Raw genomic sequence first — 23,661 nt, 5'->3', positions numbered from 1 at the left:
TGAGCTGTTTTGTTTGATTTTGTGGGTGCCAAACCATTGAACTGCAAACATGTTGGCATGGTGTGGTACCCAAACTGTTGAACTGCAAACATTTTGGAATGGTGTGGTACCTCTCCTACTAATGGTGGTTGGTTGTACTGGCAGGCTGGAAGTGGATGGTTAAAAAAAACCACTCAGGTGTAAATCTACGAGTTCAGTGAAATGTACAAAAATGATATGTACTGATATGTAATTTAGTTCAATTTAATGATATGCAATTTAGTTGTATGTATAAAATGATACAAATATACAAATACACTGGCATCCTACTCATCCTGGCAGCTCAAAGATGTAATTTAAGAATTACCGTAAGTGTGCTACTTTTCTTACTGTCACGTGTGTGTGTGTGTGTGTGTATTACTTTTCTGGATGGATCCAGTGCCAATCTATTGAACTACAAACATTTTTCTGCTCTGCCTTTGTTGACTGAGAACTAAAATAAATGTCAATCTGATCTGCATTTGGGTCTCTGTCAGTGAAGGCCTTACAATAACACTAAAGCTTTTCCGGTTTATGTTCGATATGTATGAATTTGGTGCTGGCCCGGCCAGCCTGGCAAATTTCAAAAGTCAGTGTGGCCCCTGAGCCAAAAAGTTTGCCCACCCCTGTTCTCGGGGATGTATTTGAAGACATTTTAGAAACATAACACAGCAAAGAAGTGTCCTTCATAACACTGTAAACTTATTTTTAAAAAGAATTATCCTACAGCTGAGCTGAGGGTTTATAATTATTGATTAAAGTGGCGGTTATCATGGGATCAGAATTACTAAAAAAGAGTAATATAATGTAATCGAATCTTGTTGAGCTAGCTCTGACTCACAAGCTACCTATCTATGCGCCTATAAATAAGAGAATTACGTGAGCAACTAGAAGGGCAATCGGAGAGCACAGACCTCCACCAAGGAAAATAGTCAACTCCTCTACAATATGCAAATCTGCAACCGCAACCACTTTATGTGTCTGGATGAGTCGTACTTACTGCACTGATTGTGCAGCCTGTTTATTTCACATTAATACATATTTTGAAACCACTGAGTGCTCCATGATGACTGCTTTCTGTATTACATTTGAGCAACTAGCCTTCCCAGAGGATTACTGGTACCCATGAATGTGGATTGTGATATGGAGTCGTTGTATTTCTACACTGGCTATGTTTTGTCACTATTGAACTTCACTGCCATCTACTGGATTTTAAGATGTATGGCATTCTTGATTGCAGACATCCATCAAGGTCAAATGCCTATCTTTTAATGTTAGCGAAAGTGAAACTAAATTCATGGCTCTGCTCCATGATTCAAATCCACTCTAGAATTCAAGGAATTCTTGCTTGATCCATGCTAGACCCTTCCACCAAGTTTCATGGAAATGCGATTGGCAGATTTCATGCAATCCTGCTTACAAGCGGACAAACAAACACAGACAAACAAACCGCACCAAAAACACAACCTCCTCAGCAGAGGTAATGCTGAGAGCATATCAAATTATTTTTATTTTATTTTATTTGCTTGAAATGTAGGTCTGTTTGTGACTTTAAGCTATTTTAATATCTTTGCTGCCACCTTGTGGAATGAATGTTATACTGCAATGAATAAGTCACGGGGAAAACCTTTATTTAAAGTAGGCACACAAAGCTGAAAAAGTTAATGGTGACACCTTTCTGTTTCAGCCAACATTAACTTTTTCAGCAGTTTGTGCTACAGTAGCTCTTCTGCGGGAATGGACCATATGGGATAGCCTTCGTGCCCCATGCGTATCAATGAGCCTTCAACACCCATGGCCCTTTTGGTAGGTACTAATCACTGCATACCGGGAACACCCCACAAGATGTGCCATTTTGGAGATGCTCAGACCCAGTCATCTCGCCATCACAATTTGGCCCTTGTCAAAGTTGCTCAGATCCTTACACTTGCCCATTTTTCCTGCTTCCAACACATCAACTTCAAGGTTCTCTTGCTGCTTAATGTATCCCACCCCTTTACAAGTGCCATTCTAATGAGAAAATCAACGTTATTAACTTCACCTGTCAGTGGTCATAATGTTATGGCTGATTGGTGTGTGTGTGTGTGTGTGGATGGGTTTAAAAGTTATTCCACAAAATCGAGTCGTACATGAGCTGATAGCTGACGAGGCTTATAGCGCCAAGTCGGGTATAAACCACGTATGATGAGATTGAGTGGAATAACTTTTATTCTATCCACATTCACTGGATTTTGAGAAACAGAGCATTTTTATTTTTATTTATTTGCAAATTTGAGAAATAAACACTTTATACAAAACATCCGACAATCATTTCCGCTTAGAATGTAAACAAACCGGTGAAATGACAGTATCAATTTGTTTAAAAAATGCTACAATAATCTCATCTCATCTCATTATCTCTAGCCGCTTTATCCTTCTACAGGGTCGCAGGCAAGCTGGAGCCTATCCCAGCTGACTACGGGCGAAAGGCGGGGTACACCCTGGACAAGTCGCCAGGTCATCACAGGGCTGACACATACAGACACAGACAACCATTCACACTCACATTCACACCTACGGTCAATTTAGAGCCACCAGTTAACCTAACCTGCATGTCTTTGGACTGTGGGGGAAACCGGAGCACCCGGAGGAAACCCACGCGGACACGGGGAGAACATGCAAACTCCACACAGAAAGGCCCTCGCCGGCCCCGGGGCTCGAACCCAGGACCTTCTTGCTGTGAGGCGACAGCGCTAACCACTACACCACCGTGCCGCCGCTACAATAATAATTCTTGAAAAATAAAAAGATACGTTCTTACCATCAAATACTTTGATTCTATATTTTGTTGCTTTTAGGGTTTTCTTCTTCTTCTTTCTGTTTTTTTTGGCAGTTGACAAACCAACTTAAAGGTGCATTACCACCACCAACTGGGCTGGAGTCTGGAACAGGAGATACTGGGGGAAAAACGATATTCTTTTAGCTATTTCTGTTTCTTTTAAATACTTGATAATTTTGGGGGGGTTCGTTTTCAAGTAGAGTTTTTATTTCATCCTCGGTTGGTTCAGCAACATGCTCCCGGCATTTTGTTTTTCTCTCCTCATGGTATATGAGCTGATATCCTAATTGTAGAGTAGCCAATCAGAGCACGTGACAGCTCTCCAGTGAACACACACACGGCTCCCCATTTACAGGCAATTATAATTTTTTTTTTTCCTTGAGGTTTTTACTGCACCGGTTAAATTCAGTTCAGGCGAATAACTGTTAGAATTCAATAATGTGATTGTGTGAATAATGTAATTTTCACCCCTCTAATAAAATCTCATCTCATCTCATTATCTCTAGCCGCTTTATCCTTCTACAGGGTCGCAGGCAAGCTGGAGCCTATCCCAGCTGACTATGGGCGAAAGGCGGGGTACACCCTGGACAAGTCGCCAGGTCATCACAGGGCTGACACATAGACACAGACAACCATTCACACTCACATTCACACCTACGGTCAATTTAGAGTCACCAGTTAACCTAACCTGCATGTCTTTGGACTGTGGGGGAAACCGGAGCACCCGGAGGAAACCCACGCGGACACGGGGAGAACATGCAAACTCCGCACAGAAAGGCCCTCGCCGGCCCCGGGGCTCGAACCCAGGACCTTCTTGCTGTGAGGCGACAGCGCTAACCACTACACCACCGTGCCGCCCCTCTAATAAAATGTTTTTACAAAATAATAAAAACAAGGCAGACTTCCTGGCTTTGGTTTGTAGACCCCCAGGGGTCTTCACTTTTACAACTATGGATTTAGTCCACACTCATGACTACAGAGTTGTAATACAATATTATGAAAATGATGTCACTTTTTACCTGTAAAAAAAAAAAGATGGATGTTTTACTGGATAACTACAATTACTTTTTTGAAACTCTGAAGTTTTTATCTTTATTTTTTTTTTCTAAATAATAATTGTGGGGGCGGCACGGTGGCGTAGTAGTTAGCGCTGTCGCCTCACAGCAAGAAGGTCCAGGTTCGAGCCCCATGGCCGGCGAGGGCCTTTCTGTGTGGAGTTTGCATGTTCTCCGCGTGGGTTTCCTCCAGGTGCTCCGGTTTCCCCCACAGTCCAAAGACATGCAGGTTAGGTTAACTGGTGACTCTAAATTGACCGTAGGTGTGAATGTGAGTGTGAATGGTTGTCTGTGTCTATGTGTCAGCCCTGTGATGACCTGGTGACTTGTCCAGGGTGTACCCCGCCTTTCACCCATAGTCAGCTGGGATAGGCTCCAGCTTGCCTGCGACCCTGTAGAACAGGATAAAGCGGCTAGAGATAATGAGATGAGAAATAATAATCGTCAAAAAATAGAATAAGTATCTCTGAGCTTCAGTCACAGTCGGGATGTTCGAAGGTAATATATTGAGGAAAAACGTGAAAAATGTCAAGTACATGGAAAGCAGAGGTGGACAAAGTATCCAACTTCATTATTTAAGTCGAAGTACAGATCCCACTGGTCAAATGTTACTCCGATACAAGTGAAAGTTGTCCAATCAAATTTTTACTTAAGTTAAAGTACTGAACTACTTGATTTTAAAAATACTTAAGTATTAAAAGTACATTTTCTGTCAGCGCATTGTTGTATTATTGCCACAGCACTTACAAAACCTAACGCCTCTGAAGCAACCGACTGGATTCACAAAATGAACGCATGCTGTGCCATCATGGTGGTTTAACGTTAAGCTAGCTAGTCAGTGAAGCTCCACCTGACATGCTAGCAAACTCTTTTCAGACTCGAAATCGTATTGGGTAGCTAACGCTACTAGAAAAGAAAGATTTCTACATTGTTTATTTAGCAAGATTACGCTAAAATGTATTTCTAAAAGGACTTCAGATAAGTTAACGTTATTCATGTTAGCGTAACTCTGTTTTTATATGCTAACTAACAGTGTCCACATTAACTAGCTACTGTATGTGTTAACATTAGCCGTGGACAAGGCTGTAGCAACTTGGCGGACAAATCCATAGAAAGTCATTTGACTAACCAGACTGCATCACTATTGCAACGTTACTGCTAACTCTAAAAGCACAGACAACTTCATTACAAGCTTTCTTTTGGAATAAAATGTTTATATACCTCATTATGCTTCTGCAGGTTGGACGGCGAGTTTTTGTAGGCCGTGATGTGGTTCATTTTAGGCAAACAAAGCAAAGATTTTAAATTAAACAGATCTTTAATCCTTTCAGAAAACTGAAACATGGGTTCTAGCTATAGCCATGAGTGCATGCATTCCCCAGAAGAACCACCTCCTTCTATTCTGCCATCAACTGATCGTGTTCAAATGCTGTGGAGAAATCACTGAACTTGATTTTATCCAGTCTATGGACGTGACATGACCCTAGTGATTACTGATCAGCTGTCTCAGTGTCACCTGCGAAAAAACCAATCACGTTTTAGAAAAGAAAAGAAAAAACATTCACTTTCAAAGCTGCTTCATAGTAACGAGTAACGAGGACCTTGATAGAAATGTAGTGGAGTGAAAAGTACGATATTTGTCTTTCAAATGTAGTGAAGTTAAAGTTGTAAGTTTCCAAAACAAAAACATACTCAAGTAAAGTACAGGTACTCAAAAAGTGTACTTAAGTACAGAACTCAAGTAAATGTACTTCGTTACTGTCCACCTCTGATGGAAAGTGTGACATTAAAAAAATCCTCAGTGATTCTTTGGATGGTGAAAGATTCTGTCATTCAAAAGGCACTGTACTTGAAACCTTTTCTGAGAGGCAAAGCCTCTATGCCGCTCTTGTAGGGACAAAGCAAAGGACCCATAGGATGTTTAAAATAAACCGAGGAAGAAAATGTCAGTGTGAAAATCAGACCCGTCAAAAGCTTTAATACATTTTATTAAATATTGCATAATAATGAAATCACAGCAGTAAGTAGCATCTTTAAATCCAACATTCTATCTGTAACTGCACTGCAAATAAAGGAAAACAACATCTAACTTCAATGTGAGCTTCTGCATGTGGAAGATCACTACAGGCATTATGTCACACTCTTTATGAATATATCCAGTGACTGCAGTCAGGATCTTAGTAATCGTCTCCTCTGACACGCTTGTGGTAAAGCATCATATCCTACATGTACAAGTAACATGGATCTCCTCCTCAGTGTATCAAGGCAAAATGAAAAAAACAAAACAAAAACGAGGCACGGTTAACAAAGCTGTGAGACAAAAGGCATCTGGATCCTAACACAGTGTTAGAAATCTGTCATTCATTCATATCAGAGTGCGTGCACCAAAAGCAACTCGCTGTGCTGTCCAAAAACTCTTCTTGTCGTATAAACTATATTCCGAGAGGCTGTTGTGACTTCAAACATTTTATTCATTTATACTATACATATTTACAAGTACGATTCTCTTGTTTCTGCTTATATCCAAAGCACAGGATTCTCAAGACACTATATTCTTTTGCTCATCTTATTTATCGCATGATGTTTCATGCAGTTGAATGGAATAAAGCTGTGATGAACTGCAAAACTTATTCAGGGTCTTAGTTGGTTAAAACTTGATGACAATCGCAGCCAAACAATATTATTAACCAAGAATATGATCAGTACTGAAAGATTTGTTGTTAGGAGCACAGTTTAAATGTGTGACACACTCCACACACACGCTCAGCAGTGACACTCCGTGGCATGATATGGAAAGCAATGTACAATAATACGGGGAGCAAAAGTACTCAACCTCATTAGCTCATTAGCTTAAATACTTCATGGCTGTCTGTGTAGAAACTCATGCATGGTATGATTTTCACATCAGTTCAAGTTAGCGATCGTTTCTTTTTCCTCCTATTCAATCTACACCACACTGGAAATGCAGCTACAGCAGAAGTAACGAAACGGTCATAAATAGCTTGTTGGTTTAGTATACTGATATAAAAGATCCTAATGTAGCTTACTCATATAAATGGCACTTCAAGATCGGAAGGAAGGAAGGAAGGAAGGAAGGAGGTACGGCATTTCATACAGATCAGAAATTTCCTTTACACTTTTGCGATCACATCGGGATTAAAGTTCTATAAACCCGTGTTCATGCATGCTGTCCTTTAGGCTCCCAGCTTTCTAAAGAGAAAAAATATATTTAGATATATGACAAGTCTGTGTAGTATAGCAACATCTCAAGGTGGATCATATGTGCTCTAAGGAGGACCAGTCTCATCCATGTTATATTTTCAGATTTAGGAAAATAAGAACATTTCAAGAATAATTTGAAATATTACAAGAATAATGATAAAATGGCCTGTATTTACATTGCCTTATATTACTCAACTGGTTCCTAAAATAGCCTCTATATTCCTAAAATATATTTTATTCCCCGGTCTCTATTACCGTTTAAAACTACTATTTCTTCTTTTTTTTTAATTCTTAACAATCCTTTAACTTTCACCTTGTAAGGTCTAGTTTTTTCCTTTGCTTTTTCCCCCTCAGAAGTCGGGATGAAAAACTGTTTCAGTGCCCAGTTCTCCCAGCAGCACTTTTTTTCTGCCTCGTTTGACCCTAACACGCTTCTGTAGCACACGAGCCAATGAAATACTGTACACTACTAGCTAAAAGTTTGGATCAACTGTATTAATGAGTAGTTTTTACTCCAAACTATTTTCCCCAAAACGATTATTCATTTACAACATCATAGAAACAATGTGTAGCTTGGCCTATTTGAGAAGGTCCTTAATGAAGCTGGTTGAGATAATGCCAAGATACATCAGGAATACTGTTAGGAATTTAAAATATATCACAGTTTTGATTTGTTTTATATTTTTTCTTGTTCATGGTTTAATCCCGTATGTTGTTTCATCGTGATATTTTTTTCATTACTGTTCAAAAATAGTATTAAAATGAAGAAAAGCTTTATATAAGCAAGTACGTCCACACTTTTGACTGGTATTTTATATATTTTGGTTGCAAGACTTTCTCTAACTGTATATACAGTATAGTCACACGGCGAAGTGTTTTATTACAGTTATTCGAATTTATCCACTGATCTACTGACACCGAAATGAAAGCAAAACGTTCTTTCTCGCTTAACATGACTTAATAATTTACGAAAACACTGACAATTTTTACGTCTAGCAACAGATTTGTTTCAGTTAGATCGAGGAGGATTAGGACTGCCAGTGTGTGAAACGTAATCGACAATCAAGAAACAACGCTCCTTTTTTTGTCTCAAATAAAAGATGAGAGCAAATCAAGATGTTATTTGGTGGAGCCTGGTGACTCCTGATCTTTACAGACTCTTTATATCCGTAAACTAGGATCGTCAACGAAAAGACAGACCTCAAAATCAACTTTTTTTCTGAAACAGGTTTACAATTTTTCCCCATCACTTCTATCAGCCAAAATACTGTGATAAATAAAAACACTGGATTTCCATACAACTGCTCCACATGACATCCTGATTAGTCCATACAGACATAAGTGCCTACAGTTCGGTGATATCAGTCCATGTGATGGTTCACATCTGAACATGAACTCAACCACACCATTTATATTGCTCTCAAAGTATACACAGGGAGTCTGAATGGATTTTCAAGTTTTATGTAAATCCACGTTATTGCTCCCCCACTCCCGACCTTTGTGCGGCCCTTTAACCTTCAACACTGCTATCCTCCTTTAAGTGCCTTTAACTACACTGTGACCCTTTACAACACTGTGACTCGTCTGTTTCATTTACTCTAGAGTTTTTGCGGTGCTAATGTCAGGTATGTGATTCAGTAAAAAAAAAAAAATGTTACACAATATGAACATGAACATTTAAATTTAAATAAAAACAAAATGTAAATAATGCATATTATATGAAACAGTGTGAAAGCTGACAAGCTGATCCTTGTAGTTTTACTACAAAATTCTTGCTGACATGCTACAATTCTTACCAATCACATACCTGGACGTTCACCTGGGCAAGATACAATACTGACGGATAAAAAGGAAAAACAAATCAAACACTCGAGCTCGTCAGTAACAGTGTCCCACACAGGCTGCTATTAACATAGTGTTAGAATCTCTACATATAAACCAGACATTTTCACATATTACAAGTTAACGGCCTTCACGTAGTTCCCTGGGAAGGTGCCGAACTGTTTTGTCCTCTTCGATGTACCTACACACACACACACACACACACATACAAATACAGTATATATAAGCTCCAATTATGTGATCAGTAACAGGGTAGTGTGTTACTATGCTAAGGCCTCTGCAGACTGATTTAGTAATACAGGAAGGAGGCCAGTTCATTAAAGGGGAACTGAAGGCAATTTTTTTTATTATCAAAATTCTATTAATCTCATTTTATTAAATATCAGAATGCATTTTTGATCGCTATTTTGTCACTGCTATAGCACGTTATGAGTGTTTGAAATATGCTCTGTAATATATCAGTCCATATGTCAAAGCAATGGCCGTAAACGAGATTCGTTGAGACCTGTGCGAGACATCGTAGGATGGAAGTAAAACGTACAGCGGAAATCAAAGTGACCAACATCTGCCAACGTTCCCTGTGTTCGAAAACGCTCACTCGTTCACTATTCCCTACTCCCTATATAGTGAATTACTCATTGGTAAAATGAAAAAACGCTTTCGGACACTAGTCCGTTGCGCTAGTATTTACGTCATTACTGTCGCATGATTAAAATGTGCCAGATCAGTCAGCTGGTGGGTTTTCAAACTAATAAATACATGCATGTATTTTTGTGATAAATACATATTATACTGAGCGTATTTCCCACATTAATAAATACAAAGTACCTGCATCTTTCATTTTTTTTAAATCAAGGCTGAATACTTTCTTCTTTGCCGCTGCCTTTTATTAAATCAAATTTGAGACTTTTAATTTGATTTCTTTCAGTGTGACCACAATGCATGATGGGATATATTGCTTTGGTTAATGACCATCGGTTGTACACTACTTTTCGTGATGCATTGTGGGATACTTTGAGTGCACTATAGCGGGTGTAAATAATCCTAATGTTTTCGGACAGCACTACAAAATGGCGTCCCCACTATGTAGTGCCCTATATAGTGAGTAGGGAGCAATTTCGGACACAGGGGTTGTCAAAAGACGCGCACGCCCTCTTTAGAGTGCTGATGTAATCAAGCCGGAAGTTTTGTTTGTTTTGATAGCGATCAGGAAAGTTTGAAAAAAGTAGGCAGTAATCGTCATTTAAACTCATTTTTGTGCAATATTTCTTTTGGAAAATTTTTTCAAAATGGCAACACCTGGCTGACACTTCACGTTTCGAAGTCTCGCACAAGTCTCATGAAGATCGCGCGGATAAGTGACGCCTGCCGTGGACCAAATGAACTAAATTCAACATGGCTAAAAACCGAATAGGCTGATAAGTATAATATTTAATTGCAATTAGTTGCCAATACGAGTCACAATATAAGGTTACTAAAACCGAAAACGTAATTGAATAACACGTTAATTAAGAAATAAAGCAAGTTTAAAAATGACTTCAGTTCTTCTTTAAACTATCCAGAACTGTGAGTACTGACATACCCACAAACCAGCCATCATCGCATTTCTCCATAACGTTCACCAAGTCTCCCTCCTGCAGCTCCAGCTCATCGTCATTCTGTGGCACATAGCTGTATAAAGCCTGGAATCTGTGTGCACACACACACCCCAAAGGTTTAGGCTCTAATGTCATTACAAACTCTAAATAGAATTTTTCGAAACATGTTTTTTTTTACTGCTAGCTTGCTGGAAAAAAATACATTATAATCCATTAGAACATTTATAATGGCTTGGATCACATAACAAGAATTGATGTAATGGTTTCTATCAGATTGTTCAAGGGTCCATTAGGGATTTTTCAGGTTATTATTATACACGAGCATGCCACACAACAGGGCCATTTTTCATGGGTAGATGATTACAATCAGAATAAAAGCAGCATCAGCAATAATTCAGAATAACACATTCCATTAAACTACCATTACAGACCAGCAGAAACGTATTATACGCCATGACAGCAGTGTATTCAGACTGATTCAGCCTACAGGTAGCATTATATAAAAGTCGGTACAATATGCACTTAAAGGAATAACACATCTCGTCATCTGTAGCCGCTTTATCCTGTTCTACAGAGTCGCAGGCAAGCTGGAGCCTATCCCAGCTGACTACGGGCGAAAGGCGGGGTACACCCTGGACAAGTCGCCAGGTCATCACAGGGCTGACACATAGACACAGACAACTATTCACACTCACAATCACACTTACGGTCAATTTAGAGTCACCAGTTAACCTAACCTGCATGTCTTTGGACTGTGGGGGAAACCGGAGCACCCGGAGGAAACCCATGCGGACACGGGGAGAACATGCAAACTCCGCACAGAAAGGCCCTCGCCAGCCACGAGGCTCGAACCCGGACCTTCTTGCTGTGAGGCGACAGCGCTAACCACTACGCCACCGTGCCGCCCTGCCCTCGTTCTATTTTATTAAAACTTGCTATGAAAAAATATGTATTAAGTAAAGTAAATAGTGCTAATAAGGGGTAATAAAGATTGTTGTTGTTGTCCAGCTGATATTGGGTGAGAGGCGGGGTATACTCAGGACAGATCACCAGTCTATCGTAGGGCTGACACAGAGATACAGACAGCTATTCACACTCACATTCACACCTATCAGCAATTTAGAACAGCCAGTTGACCTCATCCACATGTCTTTGGACTGTGGGAGGAAACTAGAGCACCTGGAAGAAACCCACGCAGGCATGAGGAGAACATGCAAACTCCACACAGAAAGGCCCCAGTAGGCTGGCAGGTTCAAACCCAGAACCTTCTTGCTGTGAGGTGACAGTGCTAACCACGTGATTACTGTGCCACCCCCCAGAAATCAATCATATTCCATCCAAATAGTAGTACATACACAAACCCACACCTACACCCCCCCCCACACACACACACATACACACTACCTTCAACATAGGCTGACGATACTCACATGCCACAGCTCAGGCGTCCAGGTTCAGGGCTGCTGCTTTGGGACTGGGGTTGCTGGGAAATGATGAGAGAGCGTTTACTGAGGTAGGGCATCAATCTGTGGGCGGAGTCTAAAGGGCGGGACAAAGTGCTGCAGTACCTCACTGAGGTCTCTGCAATATTCATGATCTCATTACACACTGCCTCCTATCAGAGGAGGAGGAGGGTTAACAGGAGGAGGATCCACAGAGTGAGAGGAAGTGTCAGTCAGTCAGATGGAAGAAAGGACGGGTGGGTTAGAGAAGGTAGGAATGGAAGACCGGTGAGTAACAAGGGTGGAAAAGAAGGGTTGTCCATTAAAGCCAGGAAAGCCGGGGCGTGAGGAGAGAATCCAGGGAAGATGCATGGAAGAGTAAGATAACAGAGTGAGTCCACATGGGCAGTAGGAAAAATTAGACTTATAGAAGACAGATTTCACTCTCATGACACACTTCTGTCATGCTTTATACGAGTGAGGTTTAAAGGTTAGAAAATATAGAAAGAAACATGGAGATGAATACAAATGACTGAACGTGATTAGTTTTTAGATAAAGTATTACTATTTACATTATTTTTCTTAATAAAACATCAGAGGCACTGCTAGTTTATATGAATACATTACATGATATACAAATTGATTATATCCACATTCACTGGAGATGAGTAATCGCACGCTCTGATTGGCTACTCTACAATACTACTAGGATATCAGCTCATATACCATGAGCAGAGAAAAACAAAATGGCGGAGCGTGTTGCTGAACCAACCGAGGACGAAATAAAAACTCTACTCGAAAACAAAACCCCAAAACTTGTTCTCAAGTATTTAGGAGGAACAGAAATAGCTAAAAGAATATAGTTTTTTGTTTCTTTGTTTTCCCACAATATCTCCTGTTCCACACTCCAGCCCAGTCGATGGCGGTAATACACCTTTAAGTTGGTTTGCCAACCACCAAAAAAAAAAGCCCTAAAGAAGAAGAAGAAGAAAACCCGAAAAAATACAAAAAAACAGCAAAATATAGAATAAAAGTAATTGATGGTAAGAACATATCTTTTTTTTTATTTTTCAAGAATTAATTATAGCATTTTTCACAAATTACTACTGCCATTTTGCCGGTTTGTTTACGTTCTAAGCGGAAATTATTTTGTCGGACATTTTGTATAAAGTTTTTATTTATCGAATTTGCAAAAAATAGAAATAAAACCGCTCTGTTTCTCAAAATCCAGTGAATGTGGATAGAATAAAACAGTTATTCCATTCAATCTCGTCGTACATGGCTTATAGCCAAGTTGGTGCTACACGCCTCGTCAGCTATCAGCTCATGTACGACTCGATTTCATGGAATAACTGTTAAATATATACAATATGAGATATACTACAGAAACAGTACATTAATTTAACGCATGAACAGCCCTATTTGTTGTTTTGGGAATCTTTTCATGTGGACTCTGTAAGCGGTACCGTGAATGAGTTGGCGTTCATGTTGTTGTCCTGAATGTCAAATAACATGACTGGACTTCTTGAGGATCTCCCATGGTAATCTCCTTCATTCTTCAAAGGCTAAGAAAAAAAAAACCCACAAGAACATTAATGGACCAATTTTTAGGCTCCATAACATTCTTTTCATCTCTGGAAAAAATAGTAATAAAAGTTTTCAATCCATCACAAATGTTCCTTTTGACCAATTATAGCTCAGACTTTAGCTGCACTATTAATTCTTCAAGTGCTTAATGTTCTGTGTCTCACAACAGCTTCACATTAGCGCGCTGTGGAAGGGAATGCGAGTTAGTAACAGCCACCAAATTTCCTGCTGCAGTCACAAAAATGAGAACACCAGCATTTCATATTCTTATTTCACCTCCAGGTACTCCAAACAGTGGAAAAGTAGAGGAGCTCACTGTAGACGCAGTGTGCACACATACTTCAGTATTTGGAAATAAAATATATTTGCTGATAAAGAATAACATAACCTTATCACAGAAGTGTCATGGCATGTATTGCATGTCATCCTACATAAATAATGGAAAAGTGAAAAAAAAAAAACAAGCAAATGAACAAGAAAGTTAAAAAGAAAGCCTTCTGTTATGAGAAGCCATGGCCTAATGGTTAGAGAAGCAGCTTTGGGACCAAAAGGTCGCTGGTTTGATTATCTGAACCCGCAGGAATGGCTTAAGTGCCCTTGACCAAGGCACCTAACTTCCAGGTATGTTATACGTCACTCTGGATAAGAGTGTCTGCTAAATGCCATTAACGTATTTCAGAATACGAAATATGAAAAAGCAGAGGATTTGTATATATTTTAGTTTCTCTTAATGGGAAGAGCAATAAAATAATCTAACCCCACACATATCTCCCAACCCCACACATATCAATTGCGAATCTCAAAGAGCATTTATTTTATTCTATTCTTGTTAACCAATGTGTCAGTGACGCAGTAGCTCACACGGCCGTACCACGAGAAATCAGACTCGTTTCTAATTAGCTAAGTTGCTCTTCATGAGAACAATTAGAACAATTTGATCTTCAAAACAAAACAATCCGAATCAAAATCCATTGAAAACTGAGGGAGGAGTAGCAACTTTCCTTAAAGTTTGTTAATCGGCCAGTGGTGGGTTTCCCAAAAGCTTCTTAACACTAAGAGCATCTTAACTAAGAGAGAGAGTGTTCACTGTGCTGCTCGCACGACCATTTAACAATGATCTTTGTGCTACGATCCTTTTGGGAAACTCGGCACTGATCGGTAACTTGGTGTGGCAGCACAGTGGTGTAAGTGGCTGGCACGGTTGCCTCACAACAAGAAGGTTCTGGGTTCGAGCCCAGCAGCCAGCAGGGGCCTTTCTGTGTGGAGTTTGCATGTTCTCCCCGTGTCTGTGTGGGTTTCCTTCGGGTGCTCCAGTTTCCCCACTGTTCAAAGACATGCGGTTAGGTTAATATGGGACGGCCTTGGGCTGAGGTGCCCTTGAGTGAGGCACCAACTCCCAACTGCTCCCTGGGCGCTGTTAGCATGGCTGCCCACTGCTCTGGGTATGTGGGTGTGCTCATTTGCTCACGTGTGTGTTCACTGCTTCAGATAGGTTAAATGCAGAGAGGAATTTCAGAAGCGTGTGATGAATAAAGTTGTTCTTCTTCTTAATGAGAAATCACAAAACCAGGGAGTAACTTTTGTGCAGACTGATTAGATCTTCCAAACAAAACAATCAGAATCAAAATCCATTGAAAACTCAGTGAGGAGTAGCGATTTTTGTGAATTGTGGACGGACGGACACCGCGTAATGGAAATAGCTCATTGCCCTACAGCCGGTGAGCTAATTAAATCACTGTAAACTAGGGCTGAACGATCTATCGTTTTCGACTGAAAATCGCGATCTCAGACAACATGATTTTGGGATCGTCAAAGCCAGGGTTTTTCTCAGTGCTCCTAAACTGACCCATGTTTTGTTTCGTCAATAAATTGTCCTCATTTTTTACACTACAGACAAAAAATTACGTTCAGGAAAGCCTTGTGGCGCTCAGTGTGAAAGAATTTTGTGAATATCTCCTTCCATTTTCGTGTAAATCCCCGTCCTTTGGAGGGAGCGCACTGAGGGAAAACTGCGCTTTCTCTGTCTCTATGTCTGAGCGCGCAAGTGGGGGAGGGGCTGCTCTCTCTCTCTCACACACACAGGAGGGAGGGGCCCTGCAATAGCGACTGCTACAGCCACTGCATCACTCTTATTTCCCACAGGGGAATTGTTGGCTCTAGTTATAATTTATAATGCTTATGTACATTCTTTTACAAAAGTGCAATATTTTGATGCTGCTGAGCCATTGATCAACCTTTTTTTTATGTCTGATATGTTGTAGATGGAAAAAGTAAAAGAAGCAAAAGTTTACTTAAGAAAGATGGCTCTCTTTTTATTTTTATTTTAAGTTATTATAACTTGTTCCTCAGGCACTCAATGTTAATAAACAGGCCGACATTTGAAATCTGTTGACCTCAGTTTTCATTCTTGCATTAGCTTTATGGAATTCATTGTATTAATTAATTTGCACTGAAACTCGGTTTAAAGAAAAAAAAATCGTGGTTGAAATCGAAATCGCAATATCTGCCAGAAAAATCGCAATTCAATTTTTTCTTAAAATCGTTCAGCCCTACTGTAAACTATAACCTATTAATTATTCCCTTCTGTATAAATTCTTCTCATTAATTTTCTTATTTTGTTTAGCATTGCCTAAACCATTACCTCTGCTTGTTATATACAGCAGAATACAGGCCTAGCCGAAACTGCTACCTTTATTTATGACCTGTGATTTACTTTAGGTGCACCTCAGTAAAAGAAAATAATGGAAATCTGCCATTCAGTCAGAATTAAAGTGTTTAAAATTGTTCTTATAGCAGTTCTTTCTCAAGTATGCATCATATTACTGGTCATATAAGATTTCATGACAACGTTACAGTAACCCTTATGACAATTTCAGCTAATAACAACTGCAGATGGTGACTAGACTTTGTTATCTCACTGGACGTAAACAATCATAGCAACTCATAGCATCCTAACGATATCTTCCATGACACCTTGTGATATGATCGTGTCAGTCTTTTGGCACAAGGTTCAAGTAAGGTGTTTTCAAGAGACTCTCTGAGAAACAGTACACACTGCATGAACCTGGACATGCAAAGTGTTAAAACAACCCAGCAGTCTTCTTTATATTCATGTTAAAGCACTCAAAAGTCCCCATGCAGCCATTCAGTTTACAAACGTGTATCCACAAGGTGAAAGCTTTGCCTTAAATGTGTCCAAAAACCCTCACCAGATAACCAGCGAGTCAGGGCACTGCTCCTTTAATTGAGTTGTTAGGTCTAAAGCTGACACTAGTGATAACTCTGGTTTTAGGTTGCACTTGGAATAAGCACTGCACACCATGCAGGAGATACCTCTGCTGGACTATTTCTCCAGCTGCATGGCACCTTGCGAGAGCCACCAACCCTGTCCAGCTCTCCCCCTTCACCCTCCTGCAGCTCTGAATCCAGCCTTCTTGCTCCACTCAGCCATCCCTCCATGCTGGCACCCCCACAGGGACTCAGACTACGCGACAGACGTGGTGAAGGAGGGAAAAGGAGGAAGTCCTCCCCTTGCGGTGGGGTGAAAGTGAGGAATGGAGTGGCAGAGTTGGGCCGGGGTGGATACGGAGGGGGCAGGGGCGAAGTGGACGGTGAAGCCATCGGTGAGACACAGTATGGGCTGCTGGTGATGGGAGGCACAGGGCTGGCAGAGTGTGATGGGGGAAGATATTCACCCAGACGATACGCAGTACTGGGCAGAGGAGGCAGAGGAGGAGTTGGGGCAGCTGGGGGGCTACAGCTCACACCCCCCACTGTGAGGGAGATCCACTCGTTGGATATAGCATGGACTTCAGGAGAGACAGAGCGGCGTGGTGAGCGTGGCAGGGGGAGAGGGGAGGTGCTGAGACGGGTACGCACCGGCTTTCAGGTCAGGAAGGTGGATGGAAGAGGAGAAAGTACAGAGGCAAAAGAGTGCAGGGCATTAAACATGGAAAGTAAAGGATAATGATTTTAAAAAAGGAAACAAAAAAGAAAGTGTATAAGACCCTTCGTTTGATACGGTCAAAATTTCACATTTTTAAGAAAAGAAATAATAAAAATGATTTTTCCAACACAAATTGACATAAATTAAATAATTAATAATAAAAAGAAAATAATTAACATGAAATAAAATAGAATAATTAAATAATAAAATAGAATAATGAACATAAATTAAATAAACATAAATAATTTAACATAAATTAAATACTTAATTCCTTTAGTTTGCTTGAAGAAGTATTTATAAAAAGTCTTATTTATAGACAAGGCTAGAAACTGCAACATTATTTTTTTTGGAAAAATGAAACAAAAGGTCATTTTAGTCGCATTCCCTCAATTTTTGAATTATACTCCTGTTTGTGCACACACATCACAAAGAAGAGACTTTATGTCTTTTTACATAAATTATGTTGATATTAATGATCAGTATATGAATATATGATACTGGGAACAGGAGGAATAACTGCCACTCCATAGCGTTACCCGAGGAAGAAAACCATTTATTTAAGTAGCAGGTGGTGTGAGATGTCCAGTAGGTGGCGCTCACCTGTGGGGAAGCATTTGTGCTGCGATGTGGTGACTGACTAAAGGGAGGATCGGGGTATTCCACTCCATTTTTAACACGAGGCTTTTTGTGCACCTCCACGTAAGTGACTGGGAAGATGCCTTGTCGGTTGGTGCCTGAAATCTTTCCTTCGTACCAGTTTTCATCAACCCGACGAATGAGTGTTATTCGTTCTCCCTGTAGTACAGGAAACAAATATAAGAATAAACAATCAGCACGTAGTCACAGCAGAGGTATACAGGGTTAGACATGAAAGCATGGCAGTTTTAACTATTAGGTCCACTATCATTTTTTTTAATGTAGAAGGATAAAGCGGCAAGAGATAATGAGATGAGATGAGTATACAGTATATTTCGATAATTTTATTACACCAAGAGAACAGGGTCACACAATAATCATAATCGCAGTATTTAACTTGAATAATCGATCAGTAAGAAGTCTGCAATATGCAAAACAGAACTCTGACAAACAAGAACTGTTATTCTTCTTCTTTCGGATGCTCCCATTATGGGTCGCCACAGCAGATCTGTTCCACGTATTTGATTTGGCATAGGTTTTACACCAGATGCCCTTCCTGACGCAATCCTTTCCAATCTATCCAGGCTTCAGACCGGCAATAAGTATGCACTGGCTTGCGCAACCCCAGTGGCTGGGTATTTTACCTAATCTGCATGTCTTTGAACCCTACTAGGACACGGAGAGAACATGCAAACTCCACACAGAAAGGTCCCTGTTGGCCACGAGATTCGAACCCAGAACATTCTTGCTGTGCAGCAACAGTGCTAACCACTACACCACCCAAGAATTGTAATATTTTTATGTTATTTGGTCAAAATAATGCAGCATGCTCTATAACCCTGGTACAGCTTCACCACTTTGTTTACATTTCCAAGACTTTCCCAATCACAGTGTGTAGCAATATAACCTCAATATACTATTTAAAGACCATATTCTGTAACCCTACAAGCTATATGTACAAAACAATGTCACACAATGCCTGTGGCCACCTGGATGTTTTGACCCACATAAAACGTGTGGATCAAAACATCATGGCCCAAAGGTTAGGGAAGCAGACTTGGGCCCAAAGGGTTGCCAGTTCAATTCCTGAGACTGGCAGGAAAGATGTGAGGGGAGTTGAGTGAATGAACAATACTTTCCACTGCCTCTCTATCAAGTGCCCTTGAGCAAGGCACCTAATCCCCAGGTGCTGTAACATAGCTGCCCACTGCTCTGGGGTATGTGTGTGTGTGCTCATTGCTCACTTGTGTGTTCACTGCTTCAGATGGATTAAATACAGAGGAGGAATTTCACTGTGCTTGAGTGTTCATGTGACAAATAAAGACTTCGTCTTAATTGTCACATATTCCTCTACTGATAACATAATTTAGTACTTTATGTAACGGTTACCTTTCTGAACGACATCTCAACAGCTGTATCCCCAGTGAAATTAAAGCGAGCAATGGCCTCTCCATACTCCAGTACTTGGACTGGAGCACTCTTTTTGGGCTGGGCTTTTTCTGTCGGGGGCAGCAGCTAAAGAAAAGTGATTAGCATGACATGACTATAATGGAAACCAACCAGTGGCTCATTTAATACAAGGTAAAATTTATAAGGCTTGAGTGAAGTGGGTGTGCATACCTCGACATAGTTGCGAGGGAAAATGCCAACTCTACCATGATGCTCTCCTTCATACCAGTTTTGGTCCACCTGCCGAAAGATGTACACAATGTCTCCTTTTTGAAATGGCAGCTCCCTGACAATGAGAGGCGAAGTCCGTCAGTGCAGGTAGTCAGTGCAAACTCTTTCTAGCTTTGTAACATTTTTCATGCACAATGTGTAATTTTTTTTTCTCCTAATTTCATTATTTGCTGTTATCACTTTATTATACCACAGCGATGCTGAACGCTTGATTCTGAATATTACACCGTTTGTATAACTTTAGCTCTGACAATAGTTCAGGCAGCAAAGTTTATTATACATTACACTCACTTCTAATACAACCCCGATGCCAAAAAAGTTGGGACAAAGTACAAATTGTAAATAAAAACGGAATGCAATGATGTGGAAGTTTCAAAATTCCATATTTTATTTGGAAGAGAACATAGATGACATATCAAATGTTTAAACTGAGAAAATGTATCATTTAAAGAGAAAAATTAGGTGATTTTAAATTTCATGACAACAACACATCTCAAAAAAGTTGGGACAAGGCCATGTTTACCACTGTGAGACATCCCCTTTTCTCTTTACAACAGTCTGTAAACGTTTGGGGACTGAGGAGACAAGTTGCTCAAGTTTAGGGATAGGAATGTTAACCCATTCTTGTCTAATGTAGGATTCTAGTTGCTCAACTGTCTTAGGTCTTTTTTGTCGTATCTTCCGTTTTATGATGCGCCAAATGTTTTCTATGGGTGAAAGATCTGGACTGCAGGCTGGCCAGTTCAATACCCGGACCCTTCTTCTACGCAGCCATGATGCTGTAATTGATGCAGTATGTGGTCTGGCATTGTCATGTTGGAAAATGCAAGGTCTTCCCTGAAAGAGACGTCGTCTGGATGGGAGCATATGTTGCTCTAGAACTTGGATATACTTTTCAGCATTGATGGTGTCTTTCCAGATGTGTAAGCTGCCCATGCCACACGCACTAATGCAACCCCATACCATCAGAGATGCAGGCTTCTGAACTGAGCGCTGATAACAACTTGGGTCGTCCTTCTCCTCTTTAGTCTGAATGACACGGCGTCCCTGATTTCCATAAAGAACTTCAAATTTTTATTCGTCTAACCACAGAACAGTTTTCCACTTTGCCACAGTCCATTTTAAATGAGCCTTGGCCCAGAGAAGACGTCTGCGCTTCTGGATCATGTTTAGATACGGCTTCTTCTTTGAACTATAGAGTTTTAGCTGGCAACGGCGGATGGCACGGTGAATTGTGTTCACAGATAATGTTCTCTGGAAATACTCCTGAGCCCATTTTGTGATTTCCAATACAGAAGCATGCCTGTATGTGATGCAGTGCCGTCTAAGGGCCCGAAGATCACGGGCACCCAGTATGGTTTTCCGGCCTTGACCCTTACGCACAGAGATTCTTCCAGATTCTCTGAATCTTTTGATGATATTATGCACTGTAGATGATGATATGTTCAAACTCTTTGCAATTTTACACTGTCGAACTCCTTTCTGATATTGCTCCACTATTTGTCGGCGCAGAATTAGGGGGATTGGTGATCCTCTTCCCATCTTTACTTCTGAGAGCCGCTGCCACTCCAAGATGCTCTTTTTATACCCAGTCATGTTAATGACCTATTGCCAATTGACCTAATGAGTTGCAATTTGGTCCTCCAGCTGTTCCTTTTTTGTACCTTTAACTTTTCCAGCCTCTTATTGCCCCTGTCCCAACTTTTTTGAGATGTGTTGCTGTCATGAAATTTCAAATGAGCCAATATTTGGCATGAAATTTCAAAATGTTTCACTTTCGACATTTGATATGTTGTCTATGTTCTATTGTGAATACAATACCAGTTTTTGAGATTTGTAAATTATTGCATTCCGTTTTTATTTACAATTTGTACTTTGTCTCAACTTTTTTGGAATCGGGGTTGTACATGATCATTTCTTTATGTACATGTGTGGTGGAGTCTTCACATAAATTGCAAATGTTGCTATGATAATGTTGCTAAGTTTTTAGTAAGGAGATGTTTATTTAGTATTTTTTGGAAAAGGTATCCAGTGTCTGGGCTTTGTAACAACCAGAGGTAAAGGTGTATCTAAGGTTTGTTATTTGTTTGTTTGTTTTTGCACCACAGGAAAGTGTTCAGGATGGAAGGCTTTACAGTTTCTCAATAATATGACAAGCTGCAGATTTTTGTCTTATTAAAGGTAGACTGCCTGTCAGATTTTTCAAGCGTAGGTCATAAAAGAATTTTCCCTCACACCCAATTATTTTTGTTGAGTGGACTTAAAGTTACTGAATTCGAATTACAGACTTCCAATTTTATTAGTTTTTTTTTTTAAAGAACAATTAATGAATTAAGGCCACATGGCCCGAAATTCTCTGCTGTTTTTTCCTGCCTCACCATGACCCAATTCAAGATACTACATCATGCGTCACATGGTGGGCTTTCCCCGTTCGTGCAAGGCATTGTGGGATACAAATTTGAAACAGGAAAGAAAAATGCAGAACGTGAGTGTGCGAATGAAATGTGGAAGACCAACTATAGTAATGGAAAGCGAGAAGAAAAGATGTTATGTTGTGAAGGAAAGGAAACGCAGAACCAAACTAATAAATATCGGTGGTCAGCGAGCACCTCGGTGTGATCAGCTGTTTGTTTAGCGACTAAATGATGGAACTGTCAGTGCACGGTCAAGCTAAACCTGTTGATGGCAGTAATGCAACACTGTGGATGTCAGCAGCCATAAAACCCAAAAGAAAAAGAAGGTAAACGGACTTCCTCTGTCTGCTTGACTGCACAAAGCGAGCAATTTCATGCACATTATTTGCTCGGGAATTCCCTCAAATTTTATAACTTCCCAGCCACAGAATGGCCTGGGTTTTTTTTAGATATTACAGAAGTAAACGTATATCACAATGACCAAATTTCAGAGGGAACTAAATTTCACCAATTTTATGAAATCGAAAGGCCATCTAGCTTTAATTTTGAGAGAAGAAAGATAAGCTGTTGAGGAAATAACTGTGGATATTTCACTACGTTAAACATAACTATAAACAAATAAAAAGTATGTTTGTGTTTTTTTATTTTTTTAATGCAATCATTGGCAAATTGCTGTGGTATAAGATGATTAAGACACTTCAGGATGTGCTATTATTGGAAAATAATCAACAGTAACTCTGCTCTGCTTCAAGGTACAATAGAACACCTCAACATTGATTATTTTTCTATAACAGCCTGTCTTGTGCTTTATTTCCTACTCATCAACTATACCAGAACTAATAATTCAACTTATAGTCTACCACTGATACAAAGCCAAAATGACTCTATTATCATACTTAACAAATATCTACACTCACTTTAAAGTCTCCGCTTTAAAGTTAAACAGGGCCAGGGCAGGCGTCCTCTGTAAAGAACACATACAAGCCATACATAGTGTTAAATCTGGAACATGATACATAACATCAGTGCAGTCCATAACCATCCATGTGATACATCATATAATTCATGTAGCTACGGTAATCCTGCTGTACCCTATTGAGGTATTTCACTCACGTGACCAAGTCATGTGATGCTGCCATTTTGGACGGCACGGCTCGAATCAGTTTGAATGCGAGGAAGGCGACAAACGAAAAACATAAAAGAAAAAGGAGCGAGATGCAGAAAACACCTTCACTATCCAGCGACGTAGGGCATTTACAGGGCGAGCAGAGGGAGAGGTATTTGCAAAAATTGAGGTTAGCAGGCTTAGAGAACGACGTTTACCTGCTTCCACCAGGATTGTTCACTGACGTACGGAAGTACACGAAGCCCTCGTCTTTACCTGACTTCGTCCCACATGATCT

General features: G+C 40.1%; 1 protein-coding gene across 4 annotated transcripts in view; it reads right to left on the bottom strand.

Moving 5' to 3' along the window:
* Window positions 1–5,863: 5,863 nt before the first annotated feature.
* Window positions 5,864–23,661, bottom strand: part of LOC132889632 (sorbin and SH3 domain-containing protein 1) — a 117,791-nt gene continuing 99,993 nt past the window's right edge. For 3 of the 4 annotated variants that reach the window (XM_060926332.1, XM_060926328.1, XM_060926329.1), the window contains 9 exons: window positions 23,176–23,222; window positions 19,785–19,899; window positions 19,554–19,679; window positions 18,129–18,323; window positions 16,916–17,464; window positions 13,462–13,560; window positions 11,984–12,168; window positions 10,538–10,644; window positions 5,864–9,136 (listed from right to left, as the gene is read on the bottom strand). In XM_060926332.1, coding sequence (XP_060782315.1) covers window positions 9,069–9,136; window positions 10,538–10,644; window positions 11,984–12,168; window positions 13,462–13,560; window positions 16,916–17,464; window positions 18,129–18,323; window positions 19,554–19,679; window positions 19,785–19,899; window positions 23,176–23,222 — 1,491 coding nt within the window. In that variant the 3' untranslated portion in view covers window positions 5,864–9,068. The remainder of the gene's footprint in view (window positions 9,137–10,537; window positions 10,645–11,983; window positions 12,169–13,461; window positions 13,561–16,915; window positions 17,465–18,128; window positions 18,324–19,553; window positions 19,680–19,784; window positions 19,900–23,175; window positions 23,223–23,661) is intronic. The other variant, XM_060926330.1, reaches the window with a different exon arrangement.

This window comes from Neoarius graeffei, chromosome 7, assembly GCF_027579695.1.
Source record: "Neoarius graeffei isolate fNeoGra1 chromosome 7, fNeoGra1.pri, whole genome shotgun sequence".
Taxonomy (NCBI): domain Eukaryota; kingdom Metazoa; phylum Chordata; class Actinopteri; order Siluriformes; family Ariidae; genus Neoarius; species Neoarius graeffei.
Note: the sequence above shows the minus strand (reverse complement) of the source record. Positions and strands in the feature narration are given on the sequence as shown.